The 22,199-nt window shown below is 40.2% G+C and overlaps 1 protein-coding gene across 2 annotated transcripts; it reads right to left on the bottom strand.

Moving 5' to 3' along the window:
• Positions 1–1,545: 1,545 nt before the first annotated feature.
• si:ch211-236d3.4 (protein FAM107B) lies at positions 1,546–21,102 on the bottom strand. Of its 2 annotated transcripts, XM_041980031.1 has the most exons (5): positions 21,033–21,102; positions 15,315–15,390; positions 7,931–8,135; positions 6,580–6,739; positions 1,546–3,393 (listed from the first exon to the last, which is right to left on the bottom strand). In XM_041980031.1, exons 1-5 carry the CDS (start codon positions 21,054–21,056, stop codon positions 3,277–3,279), a joined length of 582 nt encoding a protein of 193 aa, XP_041835965.1. In that variant the 5' UTR covers positions 21,057–21,102; the 3' UTR covers positions 1,546–3,276. The 2 variants fall into 2 exon arrangements, with proteins under 2 accessions (XP_041835965.1, XP_041835966.1); XM_041980032.1 differs by lacking the exons at positions 15,315–15,390; positions 21,033–21,102 and adding an exon at positions 13,196–13,370.
• Between the last annotated feature and the right edge of the window lie 1,097 nt (positions 21,103–22,199).

The raw sequence follows: 22,199 nt of genomic DNA, 5'->3' as shown, positions 1-22,199 counted from the left end.
TTAGCGCTGACTAATAATCCAGTTTAATGTAAACAGGAGGCTACCAAGGCTGCTAGTTGATTTTAAAGTAGCTACAACATGAAAATGTCCTTTAACCAGTCTGATTTTGTATAGGAAGATATAAGAATAATGAAAAAAAAGAAAAAACATAGATCTACAACATGAAAATGCTGAAGATTATTTCATAATTTCCAAGACAGACCCAGCCCCAGTATCAGCAGCCTGACAGCTTCCAATGTGGAGCGATACATACGATGATCCAGTCTACCGCCACTACCACACAGTATCACAGCAGTGTATGTGAGTGTGTGTGTTAAAGAGGAACATAATCATTTAATTTGTCAGTTAAAGTAAAAATCCTGTCCAGAATCACAATCCTGATGGCTTTTTTTGATGGGACTAAAAATTCAGACTCAACACATCCCACCAAACATAGAAAACCTTTAACCAGACCACTTAGGTTCGTCTTAATGAGCTCTGTTGTAATTTGCTATAATCTAACATCAAATCTGATATGTTGTTTATGTTCTACTAAGATTAAAATATGGGTCAATGAGAACTAACAAACATTGAATTATGTTTTATTTACATTTTACACAGAATTCCAACTGTTCTTGGAGATGGGGTTATACATAGATGACTATTTGAAAAGTCAGAAATCATCATCATCCCTACAGGACTCATCACAGATTCTCTTCAGGCTTGTTTGGGTTTTCAGAGAACAGCATCACCTCCATCAGCACATTACTCCATGCTGCACCTCTATTGGTTGGTTAGTAGGGATTAAATCTGGATTTCATTGTCTTGGGTTTTCCACAGTGGCTGATGTCCAAATGATGTTGTTGTATCCAGAGCCTGGATCAGATCTGTGGATTTAATGAAGCCAAGAAACAGCAGCACCGGTTCTTTAATGATCTCAACATAAAAACTCAGATTTCTGCTTCACGACAACAAAACTTTTAACCCCAACGAGAAAATCAGACCGAGTGAAAATACAGAAACAGTTTCAGAGTTTAATCTCAGGCTCTAAAGTCTATTTATTATGTTATTCGGTCTACAGTGAAATTCTGTAAGGCTTTGGGTAAGGCCTCCTCTGACCTGGTTTTCATTACAGCCTCATGGTTAATGTCTCTGTGAGAATGGGTGTGTGTGTGTGTGTGTGTGTGTGTGTGTGTGTGTGTGTGGGGTGGGGGGGTTCTAATGTCAGTCCTTCAGTCTGTGGATATCATGAGGTCCAACTTTACCTTTAGGTTCCAGTTTGTTCTCATTTAACTTCTGTGGAGGGATTAGATAAAGTCCTTCATCACTATGACCTACAGACCCGACCTGCTGTCTTCTGTTCATGGTTCTTCTTCAAGTTCAGGTTCTGGTGAAAACCAGTTTCCTTCATTCCTTCTACAGACCATCAGTCTGTTGTGGAGTCAGGAGATCCAGCTTCTCTCTACGGTGCAGCATCAAAGACAAATTTCAGACCACAGAGAAAGCCAGCAGAATATGAGCCACCAAACATGCAAGGGCGTAGGTTTGATTTTTACATTGGTGGCAACATAAACGTGTCCTTTAAAGGTCCCGAAAGCAAGTGTTTTGTTGCTTACTTATGACAGAAGTTTATTTACAATATCATAATATTGAGTGGACTGGACATCTGAACAAGCCGAAGTTTGCTTTTTTGTTTTGTGTCTAAACTGAATCCAGGTTTATTTTACTTAATGATTTCTGTAAGTTTATGGGTTGAAAAACATCTGTTGGCACATTTGTTTCAATCAAATACAGACAAAAAATAGTTTGCATCACCATCACAGATTTATGATTAAAATTAAACAAAACAAGAAATCCATGGCTTAAATTAACTTAATGAAAACTTGGAGGAAAAATAGGACCATTAACAGAATATTAAACAGTGATAAACCATTTAAAAAGTACAAAGTTAAGTTTGAAAAATAAAATCTATATGTGATCATTTTGACTCATTACATCTGCATAGAACACATGATAGTAAATGTTAAATTTCACATAATATTTTTTATTTTTTGCAGGATTTGTACCAAACAAAAATGTTATTTTAGTCTGTACATTATATGAAGGTCAGTCAATTAAATTTTAATTATGTGGCTCAAGTCACAACTAAACCTCACCTACCCCTCTCCTCAGCATCTCCTCTTTCTGAACTACCTGTTGCTTAGATTCTGCCACTTTCTTTCTTTTTTGTGACTGTTACTATTGCCATTATTAATGACACAAAAGCAGTTGAAAAATAATCTTTTAGTGACTCAAACATTTGAATTGACTGATGTTCAAATAACTCCTGATGTCCTTTCTTTCTTTGCTCCTGAAGCTCTGACTGAGAACACAACCACCGTCAGCACCACTCACGGTTACTACAGCTCTAGCTCTTTCAACAGAGCAGGTGACAGCTGGGGCAGCCAATCACATTAGTGAGAATCAGAATAGTTTTAATCGCTTATAAGGCGGGAATTAAGGCAGCGACACTGCCAATAAAGAGCACAAATCTCTGAATTGATCGCTCGACAGAAAATAATAGGGACAACTCAGGAGTTGCTGGATATTGGTAAGGACATGTCCCTGCTGTTTCCACCCAATTCTCCTCCCATGCAAACATGTTTTATCAGGTCTGAACTCCTGATTTCACCCACAAACAGGTGAGAGTTGATCTTCTTCTTGTTTTCATCTTCAACCTGAAGAAATAACCTGAAGATCCTGAAGGTCCTCATCATCTTCTGACTCTCACATGTGTCTCCTTGCAGATTCTGAACTTTCCTCCAGTCGTTGGTACAGATCAGGAGATTTTGAAGGTGGACCTTCCAGGAAGAAGACCTCTAGCTCACCACCAGTACAGATCGCAGCAACCAGTTAGACATGTGGACATCTACATACTGTGGACTGGACATCATTCAGAACCAGAACCAGAGCTCAAAACATCACAAGAACCGACTTCCATCTTTAATTAATCTGATTTAACTTTGATCTGACGTCGTCACTGTTTGATCACAGATCAGTCATCTGTGTCCTCAGTGTCCTGTCAACAAGGGACTTTCTGGATATTTGTCTCCTGCTGAACTCAAATTGTCCTCAGAATCTCCTGTAGACTTGAAGACCATGTTATTTTCTGTCTTCCTGTTGACTCTGTCTGCTTCCACACCACCCCTCATCACATCCTTAGTGTTTTGAAGTCCTCAGTGTTAGTGTCCTTGGAGATCCCTGTAAACATTCCTGTAAATTTGTGTCTATGTCCCCTGCTGGACACAGTCTCTGTTCCTACACCTCTTTCTCCTCTTTAGAGTGATAGGACGTCCGTCTCAGTTTCTCCTTGACTTTGACGAACTCCGGAGCCCTCATGTCGTCCTCCTGCTGCTGCTCCTGCTGTTTCTCCAGCTGCAGAGAGACAAAGACGGAGACGGAGAGACAAAATGATTTCATGGGTTTCAAAAAGTCATTCATCTTATTTTAGAAAAAAAAAAATCACTTAATTTAGTCGTTTATAGAAAGTTGTGAATCAGTACATCTGATTGGATCAATAACTCTCCTCTGACAGGTTGTGTCCTTCAGAACTTTTATGTTGCTTTAATTAAATCTTACAACTTCCCCTCGTTGTTTCAGTCTTTTGATTGCCTTTGACAGAGTTTCCAACTAAAACGTTTCACAGTCCAGTTCTGTTCTGTTCTGAAACTTTCTGTTCTTTCCTGAAACTCATTACGTCACCTGACCCCCACGTGATTCAAACATGCGTAGAAACAACAGCCACCACAGAAACCATAAGAATGAGTGCAAACATGTTATTTTTTCTTGTTGATTGGTTTGTGGAAAGGTTTAAACCACACTTGTCGATCAGATTTAAAATTAATTTCAATCGAGGCCAATAAGATTAGCTGAGGTGTTTATATGACACTTTTTATTCTGATTGGATGTTCGATTGGATCAAAAGCGCTCCATGTAAACGCAGCCAGTGATACCACGGATCAGAACATTCTGTTACAGACTGGAACATGTTATAGGAATTAAAGGAACCACATCAGACTGGTTAAAGTCATAAACTGTTCAGAAATAGTATTTTTCTCTACGCACTTTTGGTGATACGTTTATTTATCGGATGGATTCCAGTTTGTTAATGTAAATGAAGGTTTCCTCATACACCAGATTAAGTCATGGAGTTCCTCAGGGTTTTGTATTTGGGCCGATACGTTTCACGTTGTACATTCTACCTTTGATAATATTACTTCATATAAATATTCTTTACTATGCGAATGATATTCAGATATACTTATATATGAAGCCTGATGAAACTAATCAGTTAGTCAAGTACAAAGATGTCTTGAGCCCCTCTTCCACCTACGGGTGTGGGTCAGGACACAATTTTTTTATGTTTCCACACACAAAAACTGGGAAGGGTACCCTAATGTCCGACCCGACCCATCCTACTTTGTTGAGACTCTTCTGTTGGGGTACCAATCTAACCGATCCAACTTAAAAGGGTGGAGTTTGACACACTGTAATCTGTTGATGGGTTGAGCAAAAAGTCACTTCACATGCGACCAAGTACAAAAACAAAGCAGGAACGGCTCCCTGTTTAAAGCAACATATTATTTTTGTTGATTAAATCTCCATTTAAAATGGCCTTACGAAGCACAGCATAGAAGAAAGAACACAAACTGTTGGATGACTGCCATTCTCTTCCTTTGTTTCTAAGTTGTGTTGCGGTTATACTTGAAGGAAGGCGCTGCAATGATGTCATGCTGAGGCATCCATCGCTATCTGACTGATGCTCCATCTCTCAAGTAAGGTTACGGTTGGCTGTGGGAATGCAACAAGATTACAGTTTACAAATCATATCCACACCATAACTGTCCCGTCCCGCACTCATTGGTGGAAACGAGGCTTTAAAGATCTGGATGGTTCTGAATTTTCTCCAACCAGCTCCTAGTTCAAGAAGCTAAACACCCTCTCCAGCTTTAAGATCAGATTTCAAGCCTTCCTTTTAGATAAATCTCTGTTCAGTGAAGTAGGTTCATTGACTTTGTCTTTACTGAGTAAATTAAAGAGATGCCAGACAGTTGCTGTGTATTTGACTGTTCCAATCAACGAGGATTACGTAAACTGGGAATTTTTTTCACTGGTTTCCTGTGAAAAATTTGTGGGATTGGCCACACAAAATATAAGGTGATGCCCTGGCACCGGGTATGCAGTGTTTACTAGTGATGCGCCATACCACTCCTTTTCTTTCTGATCCCATACCAAGTAAAATACAAGCCAGTATCGGTGATACTGATACAATACCAATACTTTGTACAGAAACTTACTGTGTTTAGAAAATCACTTACAAAGCAGCTTACGGTGAGGGGAAAGAAAGTGGTATTTACATTTTTATAGAATACTTGTTAGAATTCCATGTTTTTCAACCTTCAGTCTAAACAACTGAGAGGGATATAAAAAAAAATCCTGTTACTTTTCATCCATATTTTTATTTTTAAACAACCTACAATGGCTGTTTTACTGAATATTTAATGACACCAGCCTCTGCTGCATCCTTACCCACTGAATCTAGGCCTGTTGAATTAGTGTGAGCTGATCTCAGGGACCCATATCACTTCAAGATGAACTCGTACCAATATTTATTGCAGCATTTTCTTATTTCATAACCAAATTCAATACTGTACATACTTAAATATGACGCAATAGTCTTTAGAACGAGAGGAACTCCTATTGTTTGAACATCAACAAAAAAAAAAAACAAAAAAAAAAAAACAACTACAGACAGATGAAAATCACTTTCCCAAAATTTAGCATCAGTGGTCCACAGCTCCACATTTTCTCCCTCTGAATAGTGGTTAGTACCTGCCTGCAGCATCAAAGGACTTAAAGAGTGACGTGTCTCACCCTTGCACCATCTGTCCCTCTCCTCCTCTTCCTCAACATAATTTAATTATATTCTGTTATGGTCGACTCTCAGATGTTTAGGGAGGTTTGTGATATTGCTACAACACCTCCATGTCCTCCCACACATCATACATCACCGTTGCTGTTCAGCTCCACACGTGATGCTACAGTGAGTGAGAGATGCACTGCTGCGCCACCCCGCTGGGCCATTTCACATATAACTATGGCAGACAGAAGAAAAAGGCAGCAGCAAGTCCATTGCTGTGAAATAGCCAAGGTATGCACTGGCCCCCACCATGTTAAAGGCGCCCACCATGTTTAAGGCCCCCACCATGTTTAAGGCGCCCACTATGCTTTGGAAAAAAGCATCTGCTGAATGACTGTAGAATGTTTACTGCATTTCAGTGGAAATATAACTTACTTATTCAATAATTCAATAACTCTACAATTGAATGAATCAGATATATGACATATTTATTCATGTAAACGTAGCCAATGATAGCTAAATCATTCAACTGTAGAATATAGCGAGAAAAGGCATAAATTAAGGGTCCATTGCTTGATATAAACACAGATATAATTGGGACTAATGTGGATCAAGTAATGAATTTGTTTTAACTGGACTACAATGAATTGGCTTGAACATATGCAATGTGTATTATGTGTGTGTTTGTGTGTGTGTGCTACCTCCTCCAACTTCTTGTGTCTCTTCATCAGTTCAGCCTCCAGAGGAGAAATCTTCCTGTGAGCTTCCTCTTCCTGTTTCCTCTGTCGGATCAGCTGATCTCTCTTCCTTGACTCCAGAACCCTCTGCAGCTCCGGCTTCATTTCCACACGCATTCCACTTCTACACACACACGCACACACACACACACACATACACACACACAAATACACCAAACACACACACTGCTTTATCTGAGATGAAAAAATCGATTCGATGCGTTTTTGTAAATCAGCTGTTTTTAAATAAAGTTGTTGACAGTGTTTAACACCTAGTTTCCCCCGGAATGTAACCATGACAACGAGTGGTGTATGCTTTGATTGTGTGTGAATGAGCTACTGTGTAGAGGTGAAAACTTTCCCAGCTTACTCGGTGGTGGTGGAGGAGGCCTGTGAAGTAGGAGGCTGTTGCTTAGCAACGTCTGCTAGTCTCCTAACAAACATCTTAGAGAATATGAAGTTGCAGACTCTTCATGTGGCCAGAGCTGCTCTCTGATTGACCAACAGGCCAATCAGCAGGTGTGTGTTCAGACATGTTTTTAGTTTTCTGGACTGACCACATCCTGATGATGACGATGATGAAGTCTGAAAAGAAAAATCTTTCTCTTCATCAAAAACATCTGATGATTTAAATCTTCTGAACATCTAGGAAATCTGTTTTTATTAAAAAGTCTTGAAAAAGACACTATGAAATTTATTTGATTTTTTACATTAAAAAATTATATGGTTAATATGAATGACTGATATAATTTATATTGTAAATAAAATTATTTCTAAAGCTATAAAATCCTTCAATTTGTTTTTATAAAAACATTTTTTAATTCATTTTAAAAGAAAGTTTCCACTCTGAAAAATCTTATTTTTGTCAAAGAAGAACAGATTTAAACTAATCTTATGCCTACTGGGAAAAAACACAACACTGAACTTTTGTTTCAGTTTTTATTCACCTTTAAATCATCTTAATTTAGCCCTTTTATATGAATGTTGTTTGTCTACAGGACAGTGTTTATATTTTTGAAAGGATGAGTCACCCTTAGAAATGAGACTCTGTGTGTCCATGAGTTAAACTTGTAAAAAACAGAAGGTCAAAATTTAATCCTTTAAATAAAAACCCTCTTTTCTTTTAGTAGTCCTACAGTTGATCTGTCCACATGTCCTCCAGTGATTTTCAGCATCCTGTCAGAATCATCACTTTCTGAAATTGTCTTTGTAAGAAAGTGTCGACCGTTTTAGACATCCCAGCTGACAGAGACAACCTGATCATCAGAGATGTCCTGACAGTCTGAGATGTCCTATCCATGTCTCTCCCTCTTACCGTTTGCAGCTGCTCAACAGCTCGCGATGAAGCTCCTGGTGACTTCTGGATGCTTTGACAGGATTCACCAGTTTCTTGGGTTTGATCAGGTCCTCATCTTCGTCTTCGTCCAAGTAATCAGGTGGGGGAACATAGTTTGGCATGGGTGCCAGCTTCCTGTGGACGCCCTCTGACTGGTGCTGCCGCAGGTCTGCATATGCTGAAGCTGAAGACACGCGGACACAGAAATCAGAACAATGAAGACTGAGAGGCAAGCGCAAACTAAATGTCTTACAGTGAGACACAGTTTCATACAGCCATTTGTCAGAAAATCTTTAGACACATTTACTCTCTGCATCTGTCCGTCCTCAGAGGACAGAGAGCAAATTATCACCTGATACTCGTCCTCAGACACAGATCAAATGTCCTCAGTTGTCTCCACACAATAAGACTTTTTCTCTGCAACCAGAAACCAATTGGAACGCCTGCTTCATGTTTCAGAAAAATGGAAGCAGCTATGGACCTCTTTTCGTCTCTTTGTCTCTGACTGGGACAAAGGACTTGAACAGATGTGCGTGGACAGCTGCTCTGATGTCTCCTAAAGTTGATGCTGAAGTCTGGATCAGTTTCTGGTTCTGATGAAACCAGCAAATAATATGCTTCAGTTTGAAGGGTGAAGCTGATTCTTAGACAGATCAGTATTGATGAAAGACATCAGAGACACTTTGTCCTGTATCTTTCCCCATGAAAGTCAACATGTTCACACACTTCCTGTGTGAAACCTGCAGGAACCAACAGCTCCTGAGATGTTTCATAACATAAGAGGAAGAACAAGAAAAACAGCTCAGAATGGGCCCTGCAGTCTATCAGGCCCCCATCTGGCTCGTCAAGGAATCCAATTACAACATAAGTCTGTTTGGATCAATAACAGGAGAGTTCAGGAGGACCGGATGAGATATTCTGAGGTTCTGAATCGATCTAAGCAGAACGAGCAAACTGAATCTCCTCTGAGACGCTGATCAGGTTCCATCTGCAGGATGAAGGCGGCAGGCTGACTCCACCTCAGCCGGGAGGAAACCTGACCGCTTCCTTCCTTCCTACCTACCTACCTTCCTTCCTTCATTCATTCATTCATTCATTCATTCATTCATTCATTCATCCATCCATGGGAATTAAACAATCAAATCTGCAGCAGCTGAGTTGATTTTCAGCGTCTCAGTGCAATTGGTCCTCTGCTGTCAGGCCCGTCTTGCCATGAAGACATCCTCTTGTGTCTCTTCCCCTTTTCAGTGTCTGAATGTGTCTGAATTTCTGCTTGATGCACAGACATTGAAAACTAGCAGACAAAAATAAAAAAAATAGGACCTTTTGATGAATAGTGTCCATGGTGGACACCTATTTAGAAGCTGTTTTCTAGCATATGCTTGGACCAGGATGGTACATTTGTAAATTATCCACTTCAGTAGACATTAGTGAGTCATCCAATAAACTACCACTTGCTGTAAAATAAATAAATATATATCATATATACATACACTGTAATTACAAAGTTTGCCTCATTGATAAACAGGAAAAGAAAATGGTACAGGTATGATTTTACAGAATAGTTACACTATATAATTATGATACCATATTTTATAAACATTTTTGTAGAATAGATTAAAAAATTAAATATAAAAACGTAAAACATGATTAAGAAATAAAAAAGCATGATGGTACATGTCTGTAGAAGTAAAATATTGGAATTTTTTTATTATTATTATTATTATTATTATTTTTTATGTGTGTGTTTGTTTAAACAGAATTTCATGCATGAATGAAATATTTAAGATTAAGCAGTTCAGACATGTCCAAGTCATTTTGTAGTCTGTCCCATGCTGATGGAACAGACTACACAAACTTCCTAACACTAGAAACTTTTTGAAAATGAAAGTTTCAATCTGAGTTTAACCGCCAGGTTTTCAGTGTGTTGTTTGAAAGACAAATTCCAGTTAATGCACTCTTAGAACAGATGTGTTAAAATAGCAGGAGTGTTCATTTTAAACACATCTTGTGTGTAAATTTTCACAGAATGTGCTTTACACCTAATAACACAATTTTTTCTATTTTTTTTTAACTATCTAAGCGTGTAAGAAAACCTAAAAGGTACTTCTTTGTCACTGTATCTGAAGGAGCTCCATTAAGCTCCTCAGCCTGGAGTGAACACTGGTTGAATCATCACGCGGCACCAGATCGTTGGTTCTAGTTTCAGTAGAGGACGCCCTCATTTCCCTGTTGCCTGATCTGACTGATCTTCTCTTGTTCTTCAGAAAATGCTGCTTTGGCGCAGCGCCAGCCACACTCAGGGGAGCCATTCATGGAAGCATTGAACGTTCCTGAAATCCAAATCTGGAATTCCCACCTGTATGAACAGATTATGCTGCCAGGGCGTCTCATGATGCACTGAGCACTTTATCCATTTTTATCCTTCTCCTTATTATTTTCCATGTATATATTTATGACAGTATTGCCATCATTAACTTATATTTCTCTTCTTCTCCTTCAGCAGGTCTCCCTGACCAAAAGTTGTGGTGCCTGTTGGTCCATCTTTCCTGTCCTCTGCACCTCCAACTGGTCCAGGAATATGGCTGCCCTTCATGGTTCTACTTCTGGTTGTGATGGAGGTTTTCTGTTAAAAGAGAGGTTTTCCTCTCCACCGCCTCCTCATGCAGCTCAGGATGGAGGATTAAATTAAAGAGAAGATTTAATTCAATCTGTTGGTTTCCTTAGCTAGGCTTTTATTTTTCATGAATTGGCTTTTAGGAATACAGTTATTATAAATTGGACTAATGTGGATTTGTTTTGACTGGATCATTAAATTGGCTTGAACAGATTGTCTGTAAAAGTGCTCTGAGGTGATGTGAGAATTAGTGCTATAAGAAATGAAGCTGAACTGAACTGAACTGAATTGGCTAAAGCAGGAAACCAGAAGATAAAATGCTGAGTGGTTCTGTTTCCTTAAGGCTTGGACTCGATCCACATGGGGATGAGTTTAGGAGATTCTGGTACAGTTTATTGTTTGGACTTTTTGTCCACACAGAACTGGTCTTCCTGGAATCCAAAACTGCTGCTTTTCTAAAACTGTTCCCAAAGTGAATATCCTTTTCTATTTCATATGAAAAATCTAGAAATCTTTTTTAACAACCCAGTGGCACAATTGCCACAGATCCCTTTCACAACACTGGCTGTCAATGTTCTCGCAAGTGTTGTATTATGTGCTGTGTTTCAACAAAGTAAAAAAATAAAAAATAAATAAATTAATTAAATAATAATAACAAAGTGAAGAAGGAATACCATGACAGCAAAAAAGGCTTGGACAGACGTGGCACTGGACTTTACATGTACATCTTTCCAGCTGTGTTGTTATGTTGCCTGGCATCTGATTAAAATTTTGTTAGGTGATTTATGTAAGCTTGTGTTGCCACCTCAGCATCCTATGAATTTTAATCAGTTATCTGAATATAGACTATCCTTTATTTTGGGAAACTGTAGGTTATAATATTAACCATCAAGTGCCAAGTTAAAGTAGAGTTAGCCTGCCTTGGTTCTGGTTAAACTGGTGTGAACGTGGGCCGGTTCGCCAGAAAGAACACAAGTTCTGGGACTCAAGAACAGAACCAGAACAGTGTCTGTTTGAAAACACTAGTGCTGACCCCCGCCCCACCAATTTTTTTTTTTTTTTCCTTTATTGCCAGTGATTTGGGTCTGAGCATGCTCCATATCTTCTTCTCAGACTTTGGTGTATTTCTGTAGTGGTACTACAGCATCACTTAAAGGCCTGGCATTGATACTATAGGGATTTCACTGGAATTTTGTGGCTTCACTGACCTTTCTGGAAAAGCTTAGTCTATACAAAAAACATATTTAAAAAAACAAAATCGTTTTGTTTGTGTGAGAAATCTTTTGTATTATTGTCAATAATTGATAACAACTGAAGTGCTTGTGGGTCCAGTCGATTGGATTTTAGGTTCTGAGAAGAGAACCAGTCTCAGGACCAGAAAATCAAGATTAAGGACCCTCTGCTGCAGCAGATACCTAATTAAATCTGACTGATTTGAACTGGAGTTCTAAACAGTAGAAATAAAGAAGTCTGACCTCTCACATAAACTCCCTGACAAACAAGCCTGACCCGGGTCAAAGTCTGCATTTATTGGTCAGTTATTGATCAGCTCGTCAGAAACAACTGATTTTACCACTAAAACAACTGAAATTGTTTGTTCAGTTTATTAATTTTTAACCACAAGCTAAAGCACTGAATAACCAGGACTAAACCACCACAGAATCCTGGAACAAACCGAGACTAAATCATCACAGAATCCTGACCCAAATCGGGACTAAACCACCACAGAACCTGGATCAAGCCAGGTCTAAACCACCACAAAATCCTAAACTAAACCAGGACTAAACCACCACAGAATCCTAAACCAAACCAGGTCTAAACCACCACAGAATCCTAAACTAGTCCAGGACTAAACCACCACAGAATCCTAAACCAAACCAGGACTAAACCACCACAAAATCCTAAACTAAACCAGGACTAAACCACCACAGAATCCTAAACCAAACCAGGTCTAAACCACCACAGAATCCTAAACTAGTCCAGGACTAAACCACCACAGAATCCTAAACCAAACCAGGACTAAACCACCACAGAATCCTAAACTAAACCAGGTCTAAACCACCACAAAATCCTAAACTAAACCAGGACTAAACCACCACAGAATCCTAAACCAAACCAGGACTAAACCACCACAGAATCCTAAACTAGTCCAGGACTAAACCACCACAGAATCCTAAACCAAACCAGAACTAAACCACCACAGAATCCTAAACTAAACCAGGACTAAACCACCACAGAATCCTAAACCAAACCAGGACTAAATCACCACAGAACCAACACTCCTGATATTCTGTGATATTCTGCATGACACAGTGATCTGAAGTCAGTCTGTCTGACCTTATCGTCCCACGCTGGCCTTATCCAGAACAGCTTCAGACCGGTTTATTAAACTAATCTGTCTTTTGGTTTGTTCACATTTAATGTGCTCACCAAACCATAAAAACTCAAAGATGAACTTGTTTACACATAAATCTGTTAAATCTGGTTCCACATGAGTAAATAAAAAAATTTCACCTCTACTTTCCAGAAGAGGTCAGTTTACGTATCTTCAGCAACCAACCATCTGAGAGAAAAACTCTGTATACGCACGACAGTTCAGGAGGATCTAGGATCTGAGTCAGTCTCACCAGACTTCACCATCCTCTCCCCGCTTGTAGAAATCCTCTGGTCCATGTGGTCCAGCTGATCTGGTCTGAAGTGGTCTGATGCTTCAGTTTTTCAGTATGTGGGAAGCTTCATGCTCTCCGCAGCAGCAGCAGCAGCAGCAGCTCGTCTCCTCCCGACTCAGTCATGCCGAGTGTGAAACAGTAGTCACATGATCCCCAGTGTTTCCCTGCTCCTCCTCCTCCTCTTTGTGAATCAGCATCCCTCCGGCCAGCCCGCTGCCTTTTCCCACGCTGCTTCACTTCTTTCACCAGATCCAGTAGCTTTCATGAGCTCCAAACAAAAACCAAACATGGAGACTCTGAAGATCAGAGGTCCAGAGGAGACCTGATCTTGGCTCTAAAATCATGATCAGCTGTTTTTATCTTCATCATGTCAGAATTTGAGCTGACAGCAGTTTGAATATGTGGAAACTGTCCAGTGTGTGATCTGAGTCCAGCTGGAAGGATTAACAGCCATGTAATCTCAGAGATTACAGAGAATATCAACATCAGCTCAGAACCACAACAGGAAGCAGTGAGGGAGAGAGAAAAACTACAGGCTCAGTCCACAAAACTCAATTTTCTAATCCCAATCCCAAATCACAGGATTGATCAAGACAATTGCTGTTTATTCCATTAAATCAGGTTATAGTGTAAACCTTCCTCCTATTCAGTCTAGTTATAATAAGCAAGGTAGTACAGTCGGACTTTATCAGAGTTACACACCACATCTTTGTATATGATCATTTTCCTAATTAAATCATGATCAGACAATTCCGTGTGTTTTCTGAGAAACTGATATCATCTATAGGGAATACAAACATTACTGGGGGCATCAAAGTGGAGGGAGTAGTAGACTAGTGGTTAGAGTAGTGTACATTTAGTGCTACAGGACCTAGGTTCAAGTCTGTGGAGGTGAGCCACTATAAAGAAAAAAACCCCTTTAAACTGTCCCTCAGACACCAAAATATGGCCGCCCACCTCTCTTTAGAGAATCTAGAGATGGGCCAAATGCAGAGGCTGATTTCCCAGGTGGGATGAATAAAGTAACTATTATCACTATTATCTATCATAAATAGGGTTTATATGTCTATATACATTTGTGGTTGGAAGGGTGCACATGTGGATCCATCACAATGTCTGTATGGTGGTCGAGGTTTAGATTTAGTAAACCCTTCTCCCAGGTTCTGATGAAAAGTAGCAGCAAAGTTCTCATATTTCCTAAAGATCTCAGAGTTCCAGTTTTTCCCATCAGAGCTCTTCACTCTCAGACTGCAGGTTTGCTGGTGGTTTCTAGAGGTTCTGAAAGTAGACTGGAAGACAGAACCTTCAGTCCCTCTTTGTGGAACCAGTCCCAGTTTGGCTTTAGGAAGCAGACACCCTCTCTACCTTTCAGATAATCTTCAAACTTTCCTTTATGATAAGTCTTATAGGAGGTCTGGCTTGGTGCCCCTCATCCATCTCTTAAGTTCTGCTGCTGCAGGCTGAAGCTGGGGGAGGACCCATGATGCACCGGGCTCCTCTCTGCTCTCCTTATTCTCCATGTATAAATATCTGATATTTTTATTGTCATTAATTTGTGTTTCTCTTCTTCTTTCTCAACAGGCATCCCTGGCTTAGAGTTTTGGTGCTTGTTGACCCCTCTTTCCTGTCCTATCCACCCCTAACTGGTCCAGGAAGATGCAAACTGGTTTATATGAACACAATTATTATAAATTAGACTAATGTGGATCATATATTAATTTTTGTTTTATTTGGATCCTACTTGGACTACAGTGAATTTCTTTGAATTGAACTGTGTCTGTAAAAGTGACTTCAGATTACTTTGTTGTGAATTGGTGCTGTACAACTAAATATGAACTGAGCTCTACCAGAACAGAACTTCAGTCCAGGTAAAAAGATTTTGATTCAGAACTTATAGTCTGATACCCGGACTGCATGTTTCTGCAGCTTCTTCAGATTCCTGCATGTTGTGGTCTGGTTCCTCCTGAATGGGTCCATTACAGCCTTTTTCCACACCGATAAGCCGACTCCACCTTTCACAGGTCAGAGCGCCTTTTGTTCTCTGAGGCCAACAGTAATCTGAGAGGAACAAACTTACCTCTGCTGTTTGGGTGCTTTCCATTTTTCACACACTGCTGCTTCAGTGGAGGCTCGTGGTTGATGCTGTACGCCTTCTAGAAAACAAGAGAAGAGGAAGCGAGAGAAGCTGAGGACGACAGATTAAAGAGTCTCAGTCAAATCACAAAACAAGAAAAAGGGAAGGCAGCCCACACGAGATCCACCTTCTCTCAGCTATGAGGTTTTATTTGTCAGAACAGAAGAGCTCAAAGTTTTCAGTTTCTCAGATTTACAGACGACATCACAGTTCACTGAAGAAAACAACCAATCAGATTCCAAGCTGAGAGTTTACTGTCAGAGACTTCCAGGGTGATGATCTCCACAGGAAGTGAATGTGAAGCTGCCTTCATCCTGTAAACAACATTCATCTCCTCAGGAGGAGGAGGATGAAGGGGCAGTCAGGGGTGGTCTATAGACAGTGGGGGCCTTGTCACCATGTTGCAGCCTGATGAAGTCGCTCCTAGCAACCAACACAAAGTCCATTCATTCAAACAGAGAAGAAGAAAGAGAGAGAGAGAGACGGCGAGCGGTCCAACTGACCTGGAGTCAGAGGAGGAGGAGGAAGAGGAGGAAGAGGAGGAGGGAAAAGGGGGCAGCAACATGAGGAGGATCTGAGAGTTACTTATCAACTCTGCAGGCTGAACACACACACCTGAGCCTTCAGGAAAGAAATCAGGAAGAAGAGCCTGACCTCTGCTGGATGAAGAGCAGCATTACAACTAAACTTAAGCTTTTCATCAAGGGCAGAGCTGGACTTTCATACATGGGGGTCATGTACTAAAAGAGAAACTGAATGAGTTTCTCTCACACACTCACTCACACTGTTGTGATAACTGTGGTCACATTAGAGAAACATGAAAAATTAATCTTAACATCACTAATCTGGATCACCAAGAGGACATATTTGCAACAAGTTTGGGGTACATTATATGGAGCTTGATGTGGTAGTAGAGTGATCTGTTATGGTCTACTGTCTGGTGGTAGACTGGATCCTGGATATGTTCGGAGCTATGATGGCTCTAGAAAATGAAACCCTAAAATCACAGAATGTATAATTATGTATAATTATATATAAACCCATTTAAAAAATTAGTTTAATGTGACTTAATGCGACATTTTGTACTAAAACACAAAGACAATAACAGCGATATCAAATAATCAAGCTGCCATTTAAAGAATAGAAATCCTTAAAATTATTTCAGTGTTCAGTAGCTTTGAGCACAGCTGAAGTTTTTCAAGAAATTTATGCAGAATAATATTAATCTGTAAATTTCTGTTGCAGTTTTTTTGGAAGTGGATGTTTTATCTGTAATGACTTAAGTCTTAAGAGGGTAGTAAGTTAAACTGATGGCTGAGGGTCAATAGAGAAAATCTACTTTGGAAATAAAGACATATGAACTAAGCAGTCGTGTTTAGGGCACCAAAAAATAGCTAGCAGACCCTGCTCCTCGGGGACCTGAATGGTGTTTTAATCCGAGTCTGTTTGTTCATATGAACTGTCTCGGTTTAACTCGGTCAGACTTCTCTGTCAGTATTTTTAGCTGCAGGATTTTCTCGGTTCATCTTAATCTGCCTCTCTGGCTTCGGCCACTGATTCTTGTCACGACACACAGACACACAAATCTGACCCATTCACACACACACTGACTCTGACCTGTGACCTATCAGATCCTGGATCAGCTCTACACTCAGTCACGTGTCCTCCTGGTTACTGAGCACAGCTGAAAATATCCCCTCAGACCTGATTCACACACTCACACTCCGGTTCGTGACCCGACAGAAAAAAAGGATCTGAGCTCGGATTGGTGGAGAGCAGCTCTGATTGTTCCCACATAAAGAGGTTGAGAAGCTCCACATTCAGCCCATCAGCAGCTCTCATTGTTCTCTGTTTCAGAGCCATGCTTGTGCTGTTTCAGTGTGCATGCACACACCACCCTCCATGAACCTGCAGGAATTTCTCAGGTGTTGCTGCTCGGTCAGTTCTGAAATCGACTTTGTTGTCTACCTCCTACAGCGCCACCTGCTGACCACACACATTTATTTTCCAAACCAGTTAATTTCAGAACTTCTCAACAAATCTATCAAACCACTGGAATGAAATAAGATGTAGCTGAAACTTAAAAAAGAAAAAAATAACAACCATATTAAAAAAAAAAAAAAAAAAAAATCTGGTGTTTCAGCGTGTCTGAGGAATCATTTTCTGTTCTATTAAATCACCATCCTTCAGCTCTCCACCAGAACATAAACTCACCTGTTCCTCATCAGGTGTTAAAATCCAGAACCTCCGACCGTCATCATGACAGACCACACTGTCTCATTATTTACTGAACAGAAACTGTCAGGGACCGGGCTGAAACATCTGAGAGACACAGGGAATTTGGAAAAAATATATATATATATTTTAAATTAACTCACAAAAGGCAAAGAATCTGGGTCCATAAAAGAGGTCAGCAAAAACAAACTTCAAAAAAGCTTTAACAGAGAAAACTGAAGCACTAACTGGCATGTGAGGGAAACCTACAGTATACTGGCTGATCAGGTCATTTTGACACAAAAAGGGGGAATAAAACATCTTCTCAACAAACTACAACAAAAACAAAATTCAGAACTGTGATAACCTGGGGGGAAACTCAAACAACCAGAACTGTCCCAATAAAATGGAAAAAGAAAACTAATTAAAACATAAGTAAAACCTAACTCTTCACACACTCTCTTCAGAAAACCTCACCCATAATTTAAGCAGATCCAAGGCAGCTGGGTCTCTCACACAGCAGCAGCCCAGGTAAAGAAAGTTTATTAACTTCATGTACAAAATGTTAACAAAATTAATAATTAACTCCAAAAAGGTGACAATAAGCCAACTGAATGTGTTGCAAAAGTCAACCACTTTGCCAAAATATGCTAATAAAAATGTGAAATGTTGAGGAAAATGGTCTATTTATTTAAAATGCTTAAAATCAAGCAAACATAAAACAAGGTTACCTGTCCTTTGTTCAGTGTGTGGCTGCTCGTGCTGTAATCAAAGAAACTAAAAGTCAGAATCAGCATGACGGTCCAGAAGCGTGTGGAAGCTCCTTCAGCAGCAGCAAGTTGCAGTAATGGTGACATTATCAGACTCTTTCATGATTGTGGAGGAATTTTGGTCTCCTGCAGCAAATCAGGTTACCAGGACAGACATTAACTACTCTGCCGCTGTGGCTCCACCAGCTAGCTGGCCTCACTAAACCACTCATGACATGGACGGATGGATTAGATGTACGGGGGATCAGTTATGTGAATTCTGTTAAAAGTTTTCAGACACCCTTAAAATTTTAAACAATCTCAAATAGTATCATGAAATACTTGCAAATAAAAATGTTGAAAAAGTTTATTGCATGTGGTGTCCAAAAACTTTTTTTTCCACCACTGTACAAGGTGTGGCTTACTACGCTTTGTGTATATATATATATATATTTCACTATGGCTAAATGTTTTAAAATATTGCTGTATAGCAGATTTTGATGACCCTCATTTTCTAACTTGTCTGTTTTCAGACATTTGTGTTTTCAGCCCAACACTTCCCAACGTGAAGCTCACCACCCAAGATCTCCACAAACTACACCCCAAAACAACCAACTTACTTTTTATGGACCTTTTTAAACTTGCTTCAAATATTTCCACTTGGTAAAGATAAATTTCTCACATCTCTCTAATGTGACCACAGTTATCACAGTAGTGTATGTGAGTGTGTGTGTTTGAGAGAGAGGAACTCAATCATTTCCTTTCTTACTATATGATCCCCAATAAAGTCTTGTCCCCCCCCCTTTATAAAAGTCTAGCTCTTCCACTGGATTAACCTCAACTTGTCTCTGTATGGACATGGCCTCAATTTTAACAAACGAATCAAACTGTACAGTTAAAGCTGCACATACTTTCTGTGTGGAGTGTGCATGTTCTCCCTGTGTATGCATGCATTCTGTCTGGGTTCTCCGGCTTCCTCCCACCATCCAAAGACATGCATGTTAGGTTAACTGGTCACTCTAAATTCTTCCAGGGAGTGAGTGTGAGTGGTTGTTTGTCTCTGTGTTGGCCCTGCAACGGACTGGGTGTCCAGGGTGTACCCTTTCTCTCACCTGCTGCTTTTTGGGGATCCCCTTGGAAGGTCAGGGACCCCAGGTTGGTAGCCACTGATCTATGATCCTGGAGCAATCCCATTTTTGGGTCAGGTATCACCTTGCACTTCAGCAGTTCGGAGGTTGGAGCTCGCCTCCACCTGCTGCTGACCAAACATGGAACTAAAAATAATCTGAGGAGTCAGTGTGAGCAGAACGTTGCAGCTACATAACCTATGACCATGTTTCCTCCAGTCTGCTGTCAGCTGCTTGTTACCATGGGAACAAGCACACCCCAACATGTCCTCCTTGACAGGTGTGACCCGCCTCATATCTCAAATATTTTTCTGTGCTCTGGTTTCATGGTGCAGAGCAGAAACATTCCTGTGAGCTGGACTTTGTCTTGTAGAATTTCCCTGGCATGTCCAGGAAAAACAAACGTTAGGTGATCGGATTAAGATTCATTTTCTCAGATCTGTCAGGAAACAGTCATTTCTATTTTCACTGAAACTGTCACTTCATGTTAAGAAATAAAAAACTATGAAGACTATGAAGTTGCTCCAAGCATCTCTTCAGTCATGCTGCTGCAGACTCAAGTCCTGTGATGCACCTGTCATCCACACCTGAGTGGCATCATTCAGTCATTGACTTACTAATCATATTTATCCTGAATGCTAAGACTCTTTTTCTGTCATTCTAACAGGTGGTTCAGAGAGAAAGATGAAAATCATTCAACTGTAAAACAACCTGAAGGTTTGACCCAGTTTGGCTGTAACGTGGGTGACATGAGAACCTGAAGGGAAAACATCAGCTGTTCAGTGGAATGTCAGGTTGAAGAAAACATCAGCTGTTCCCATCAGGTGTAGGACAACATCAGCTGTTCACTTCAGGTGTAGGACAACATCAGCTGTTCACTTCAGGTGTAGGACAACATCAGCTGTTCCCATGGAACTTCAGGTTGAAGAAAACATCAGCTATTCCTGTGGAAACGTCAGATGTAGGACAACATCAGCTGTTCACTTCAGATGTAGGACAACATCAGCTGTTCCCGTGGAAACGTCAGGTGGATGGAAACAGGTGTAGGAAAACATCAGCTGTTTCCTTCAGGTGTAGGAAAACATCAGCTGTTCATGTGAAACAGACTGATAGATCAGCTAACACATTGCAGGTTCTAGGTGTTCACGTTGATAATGAGTCAGAGCCAAAGAATTCACAACCAAAAGACTCAGAACCAAAGGACTTTCAGAAGGTGTAGTTACAAACTAAGGAAGTGGGAACAGGATGTTTAACTTGATTCTGTTTTCTGGCAAAAACTTAAAAGTCTGAGACAAATATTTTCATGACCTAACAGAACCTGACCCGTCATCATCAGGCTCACTGGATCAGAACCAGCAGAGTTAATGTAACAATCTGTCTGGTTGATGTTTTGATTTATTCTGACCAGTGATCTGTAGTTTGTGCCATACTTCAGTTCCTCAAAAGAAAAACCTTCAGAACCTGATCCAGTAAATATCTGTTTGAAGCTCAGAAGTGAGCCACTGGACTGAACCCCCGTCAGGAGTTCTGACAGATTTGTGATCAGGAAGGAAAAACAGAGGGGCACTCACCTTCTTTCCATAAGAAGCTCCCATTTTTCCCCAGCTGATCCTTGGCTGTTCCCCAGTTCTTCGTCCTCCTGCCTGTCTTCCTCCCACCACCTGGCCCGATCCCCGGTGCTGTTAGCCCACCACAGAGAGAAACAAAAAGCAGCCGTTCAGAACTGAAAGAGGCCGAGTTTCCAACTGTGAGGAGGAGGAGGAGGTGGAGGAGGAGGCTGCCACCTGTTGCTGCCTGACTTCCTGCTCTCAGCTCTGAGAGGTTAAAGTTCTCCTACTGGATTAAAGTAATTGGAGGTGACATGGAACCAGAGAGCAGAGGGTGAAACACAAGATAGAACCGGTTCTGTGTTGAAGCAGGCGATGAAATGTAACGTTCACGTTAACACTCCAGTTTCATTCTGAAAACTGGACACAAAATGAACCTGCTGTGGTCAGTCGGATCAGAAACACTTTACTGTACCGCAGATACTGGAGCGATGGATGGAGAGTCCAAGTCAGATTAAACTGGAAAAGTTTAATCAGAAACTTTGGGAATTTCATTGGATTCATTTTTAAGGACATTTGGATTTCTGAATATGAATTATGATCATATTTGTTTGCTGCTCATAGTTATATGTTAACATTTTAAAAAAAAATTGCAAAAATATTTTCTGAAAGTAGTAGTAGTAAACAGTAGGACTGGGAAGAAGTCTGGAAAAGTGAAGCATGTTCCATCAGCAGTACAAGGATTTACTGGGATGGCTAACGGGAATTAAGTTTTTCATAAATCTGGAATATCTGCACAAATAAGAATTTCAACATTTTAGTTACATAGCAAAGAAATATTTTTGGGAAAAATATAACCAGAATCAAGTTCTTTAAATTTAGATTCTAAAGGAAAGAAATAAAAGAAATAAATCAGAGCATCATGTCATTGTCACATTTTTACTGCATGAAGTGTTTCATGAGTATTTCTTCTTCACATCCACAGACAGATCAGCAGTGCCGAGATCTTCCTCCTGATTCAGTCATTCCATCTCTGAGAAGTCAGTTAAAATTAGATGAATATGAACGTACAGACATCACCTGATGGAGGAGACGTGTCCTCAGGTGGAGTAAAACTCTGGCTGAAATATATCCATTTACCTTCTTTCTTTTAATTTGGATCATATTCACTCTTTTTTTCTTCCCACTGTT

The sequence above is a fragment of the Melanotaenia boesemani genome, chromosome 3 (assembly GCF_017639745.1).
Source record: "Melanotaenia boesemani isolate fMelBoe1 chromosome 3, fMelBoe1.pri, whole genome shotgun sequence".
Lineage (NCBI taxonomy): Eukaryota > Metazoa > Chordata > Actinopteri > Atheriniformes > Melanotaeniidae > Melanotaenia > Melanotaenia boesemani.
Note: the sequence above shows the minus strand (reverse complement) of the source record. Positions and strands in the feature narration are given on the sequence as shown.